Consider the following 6,000-nt stretch of genomic DNA (forward strand, 5'->3'; position numbering starts at 1 on the left):
ACCCACTATGTTTAATTTAAGTATCTCAAGGTCTACTCGTCGGGGTAGAAGTTTGGTTGCAATTTTTAATATGATTTAAGCACAAGTTATTGCCTGTTGAAAGTTTCAAGAGTTTTTAAGTTTAATTAATGAAGATTGACCTGCCCTTACTGGTGCTTTGTTTCCTGATATATAGGTCTCCCAGATACAAGAATTTTTAGTTTCTATAGTTATCTCTAGATATTTTTTTTTAATCCTGGGTGATTTTAATATTCATGTTTGTTTTCTTTGTAAACCTATAATCAAAGAATTTTTGAATGTGGTTGATTTCCTTTAATTTATCTTTGTGTGTCTGGACCATTATGATTACGCTTGATTTGGGTTGAGTTTTTTTTTTTTTTTTTTTAAGGTTGATTTTTATAAGGTTGAATATTCCGCCAGTAGGGAACTTTGTAGTTGACGCAATGAATCTTCCATATTGCTGAGTAAATTTGAATTCATTTCCTTAGCTCAGTTGAAAGATATCATATTGCGTTTAAAGCTGACTACCTCTATGATGTTCTTCCATCGTGACTACTTAAGGAGGTTATTGACATTTATTAGACCTAGTTTTTTATTGATTTATTAATAGCAGTTTATTTTATGGCACTTTGCCATAAGGGTTTAAGCATACCATTGTTGAACCAGTTTTAAAGGGTCATGAACTGCATTGTTTTGTTTTATGATTTTATATTTTCGTTTATTACAATCAACTAGTGTTTTTTTGTGTGTTTTTTTTAGCTGGAAATAATATTATGGTTATTTTTCAATCTGGATTTAAGACTAAACATAGCACATAGTCAGCTTTATTCATGGTTGCTAATTATATTTTAAGCATTGACACCTGGAAAGGTGTTGCTTTAATGTTGGTAGATTAGTGTGCAGTCTTTGATATAGATCATTTTATTTGAATAGAACGCCTTAGAGATTATGTAGGTATCAAGGGTGTGGCCCTTTTGTTCATTTTCATAAGTGTAAAGGGGTGGATTGCATGTAATTAAAACTAAATGAGGGTAAGACTGAGTTTATGATGTTTGGAAATAAACTGGACTACTGTCTAGTAATATGCAGTGTTATGTGAAGAACTTAGTTTATTTGATGATCGAAATGGAGATCGGATTTGAAAATTACTCCTGAGTTGTGAAAGCTTCTTTTTTCAGTTATTAAAATTGTCTAAGCTGAAAACTATGCTTTCAACCAAGGATTTGGAGACTGTTGTGCAGGCTTTTTTTTCCATACGGCTGGAAGTGAAGCCTTGGTTGCATGCTTTCAGTTTATCCAAAATACAGCAGCAAGACTTAAATATTCCAGGAAAAGGGATCATGTAACACCTGTGTTGATAATGCTTCAATACAGAATACAATACACAGTGTTAATGTTTATTTAAAAAGCACTGCTTGATAAAAGAATTTAAAAGATATGTTAATCCCCTACCGATCTCAAAGACTCTTTCGTTCCTCTCAGAGTATTTTTAACTGTTCCACGGTCTCATTTGAGGCCTAGAGGAGATTGCTGTTTTAGCTCCTGCACTTTGGAATTAACTCCCCTTATCTATAAAATATTCAAGTTTCGACACTTTCAAAAGTAATCTAAAGACTTATTTTGTCTGGCTTTTGGCACTTGATTAGGTCTGAGAAATGTGAGTTTGCTGTATGATGGATGACTTGATTGCTCCAGTCTTATGGTTTTGAAAGTGCTTTATGAATAAAATTTGAGTTGAGGTGTACAACTCTCATTGCATGAATTCACATACTGATTTAGGGATGGGCAAAATTTGTCCATGACTTAACATTTTTGATACGGGTGTGTGAATGTTTTGGACCATATTCACTGCAGCAATGGTAGCAAAAAATGTGAGTGTATGAGTGTATCGTGGTTCATAGAATAGAATTTGTTCACTGCAATGACGAATTTGAGAAGAGTAGCCTAACTGTTGTGTTGTATTTGTGGGAGAGAGGGGAAAAAATACATTTGCAAATCCTAAAACATTTTTTCTTTGTGACTTTACAAATTTACACGAGGTATTCTCTACAACTGCAAATTCCACTGTCACAGGTCCTCAGTTTCAGTAATACCTTAAATGGTAGTGGTCAGCCAAAAACAGATTGTTGTAGTTTGATTGATTGTTGATTGTGTTGTAGGAATGGAATAGACATCTGTCCAGGCTGACACATTTAAGCCGAAAGCTGCTTGAAAAAAAAAGTTATTGTTGCCTTCAACTGAGGCTTCCAGTACAGTTCAATTACAGTCATACCCATTACAAAGTATCTCATCTGCTATAACGATGTCATTCCATATGCGAAAGGCATGTATAACAGCTTTTTAGGCTCATTTCCAGGCAAAATGACCTTACTGTCTTACAGTTTAGAATATATTGAAGTTATAAAAGGATGCGTTTACCATGTTGAAATTTACAATTTTCTAATTTACATAAGTTCCAACATTTGCGCAAACATGACAAGTTACAAACTTTTGAGAAAAGTGTTAAATGCTTTAAAATATAAAAAATTTAAACTGTGTAAAAATGACAAATTAAAGATATATAATTAATCAGTTTACTTCAGCGTACAGTACGATTCAGGTGACGTGCCTGTGCAGATCTTCAACCAAGTTTCAACATAAATCAGACATATTAGAATATGTAGCATGTTAGGTCATGCTAGAAACATGTTAGCACTATTAAACACATTAGCATGTTGTTAAATCATGCAAGCAAAATGCTAAATTGTAGCATTGTAGAAGCAATCCTAGCAATGTTCTAAAGATGCTAACAACAATATTTTGGTGTTCACTTCCAACACTGAAACTAAAGGAATTCACAAAAGTTTTTTGATAGATTGTGATATAATTTTGCTAACTTTTTTTCCTCTATATTTGTATTTTGTTTAGGTGTTGATCCCAATACTGAGTATCCTACTCTCTATCGCTACTTTGTGGAGGTGTGGATCTATCTTGGTCTGGCATGGCTCTCTCTGTTCTTCAATTGGAAGGTGCGCATGGTTGTGGAGGCTCACAAAGCTCTAAAGAAGCGCCGTAAAAGGCGCAAACTTTCTCTGGATGAGTTACAGTGCATCAAGGAAAGTCACAAGACCCTACACATGCCACCAACTCCTAATGATATCAACATCTTCAGCTTCCTGTCCAAGAAAAAAGAAGGTTACAATGACTTAATCAAGCAGATGGGTGTCGAAAAGGAAGGAGAAGATCAATGTGTCAGCTCCATCACTGGTAGCAAGAATAAAGCGCCAAATCGTTCATATAGCTGCAGTGATTCTCTTTCAATAAACGGAAATGCCATCCTCAGTCTAGACCGCTCACCTCGACAGAAGCGCCGCTATAGCTTAAGTGACAGAGTTGCTGTTGCCCTCTCAAAATCAAAGGGTTTCCTTCTTAACCAAGAGGAATGTCTTCTCATGAATGAAATGCATGGGGGAGGAGAGCTAGACACTGACCGAGACCATATGAGACTGTATGAGAATCAGTTGGACAAGGAGGCAGAAGAGAACCACGAATGTCTTGAACCTGGAAGCTGCAGTAATGGCCTGATCAAGCGGGACTCCAAAGGTTTCCAGATCCTCATGTTTCCCAATGCCAACATCACCTTCATTGATGAGGAGAATTTGCTAAACAACAACCTGGAGGATGATGATAATGACTTAATGCCTAAGTTCTTAACTTCAGATGAGGCCGATTTCAGAGAGGTACAGGGCTCAGAGTCTGAGACCTCCATATTCACCACAGATGGGTCTGACCATGGCCACTCCTATGAGCAACTAGTGGAAGAGTATTCAAAAGAGGACAACACTGACATTTGATCCCGTCTCAGAATAGGATTTGGTCTTCTGTCTCAAACCTTTGTAAAGTTTTTCTTTCATGAACTTGAAATGGTGTATACTATAAAAATAGAAGTTATTACTCACAACCCATTTCCATCGGTCTTCCAATGTGAGCAGCCTTATGTGACAAATTAGAATTTCTGTTGTTTTCTTTAAGGATTTTGTACTTTTGAATTGACATTTAAATTAAAAAACAATTTTATAAATGACCAAACTATGGGCAGCTATTGGCATAGAGACTTAAAGAGATGTATATCAATAGCTGACTAATATTGCATTGGCTCTTGTCCTGATTAGGTTTTTAATTATTGTATAGCAAATGAATACAATTAGACAATTTAGGTTCCTTCTGGGGTCTCAGATTCACTGTGAACCAGTTCACTGACAATATCAATTATAGACAGTATAGATTAAGATGTTTGCATTTTTTCACCATATTGGTGATTTTTTTATATATATATAAAAAAGTACATTTAAAAAAAAAAGTTAAATCCTTATTGGATGTTAAACCAAATTTTTATTTTCTTCCCGAAATATTGTTTTGGGTTATCATGTTGGCCTGTTTTTTTTTACATTGTGATTTTATTCCAAGTCCTTTGTTTATGCAGACACTGTTTTAATGTACCTGAAATGTGTTGTTCACTCCTATCCAAAGATAATCTACCTCTACCAAATACTCTATCGGCCTTCCTCAATGTGTCACTGTTAAGTCAAGAAGATGGTAGTTGAATCAGTCGGCATAAGATATGAGTAACCCATTTTTATTACATTGTAGGATTTACTAACATAACTACCGTTTTGGTGACTGACTAATTTGTTGACATGATGCTAGTTCCGTGTTGACATGAAACCAGCATACTGACAAAATAACCTTTATAATACACCAAGCAAAAAAAAGAAATAGAAATAAAGAAACATGGAAATCCTGGATGTGATTTCCTCTGCTGAGCTCTAGCAATGCGTGTTCTCTCGCTGTCCTCTTGCGTCATGCTACCGAGTCCCCCTGGTGTGTAGAGCTGCATCCTGAGTCAGTTTCCTGTTTGTAGATGTTTGCATTTCAAATGTGTTAAGATGTGTTAAAGAATGTGTTGAGCGATCTCTCTTAATCTCCTTTTGCCCTTTAAAATAATTCTCTTTTTTTTAGCACTGAAATATGCATTCTACTGTATATCTTCTAATATTCAGTGTTGTAAGTACATTTTGCACCAATTTGCCTTTCTTTTAATAAGGCTCTTTTATGGTGTTACTATCAATCTTTTCTTATAGGCCCACCCCTGTTTTCCCAGCCAGCTACACTTTAACCAGAGATCTCTTTCGTTCTCAATGTGCAGTCTCTCTCACTTGAGAGAACGGTGTGTTTGCTATGTAAACATTGGAAAATGGTCTGTCAGTAGCTGTTACTGGTGGTTTCCTGCACTCTTTTTATTTAGCTATGAGCTAAATGCATGCCAAAACCAGAATTTACATAACTGTCCAAGTTTAACTAACCTTAGTTTAACCTAATGGCATTGGTTTTTGTTCATATTGCAAATGTGATTTCACACTCCAAGTGATATAAAAGGTTGAAGTAGGTTTTTATTTTATTTTTTTTTATGTTTTGAATTTCCTGTGCTTTGTAATGCTATCTTTCAATTATTTTGTAATATTTTAATTATTCCCTGGTGGTGCTACTTTTACTTCTGTTCAGATGATCTCTGTATGGTTTTAAATGTTGGACTGAATGAGCATTTTCCCTTTGAAATAAACAAATAGGATTTCTGCCTTGCTCTTTTTCTCGCTCATCTTTGACCAGTGGGTTCAGGAAGACACTTGGGGCTAGATTTACTAAAAAGAGCAAATTAGAGTGGGGGTGCAATTCCAAAACAAAAAGCACAGATGGGAGTGGAAATTGAAGAACACAGATGCCAGATCATTTCCATAATGACCAACGCAATCTACCAAGAGAAGCTCAAATTAGCGTTTGGTTAAAGACATGCATTTTTGGGGCGGTAAATAACGGCAGTAAATTGACCTTAGTAAATCACATTGCATGATTAAAGGGATAGTTCACCCCAAAATGAAAATTCTGTCATTTCGTCACCCTCATGTTGTTCCAAACCTGTATGAGTTTCTTTGTTCTGCTGAACACAAAAGATATTTCGAAGAA

The 6,000-nt window shown here is 35.5% G+C and overlaps 1 protein-coding gene across 1 annotated transcript in view; it reads left to right on the plus strand.

Moving 5' to 3' along the window:
- kcnk5a (potassium channel, subfamily K, member 5a) overlaps positions 1-5,615 on the plus strand; it is a 71,513-nt gene extending 65,898 nt beyond the window's left edge. The window contains exon 5 of the mRNA XM_079832393.1: positions 2,908-5,615. Coding sequence (XP_079688519.1) covers positions 2,908-3,833 — 926 coding nt within the window. The 3' untranslated portion in view covers positions 3,834-5,615. The remainder of the gene's footprint in view (positions 1-2,907) is intronic.
- The last annotated feature ends 385 nt before the right edge of the window (positions 5,616-6,000 follow it).

Source organism: Gobio gobio, assembly GCF_949357685.1.
Source record: "Gobio gobio genome assembly, chromosome: 13".
NCBI lineage: Eukaryota > Metazoa > Chordata > Actinopteri > Cypriniformes > Gobionidae > Gobio > Gobio gobio.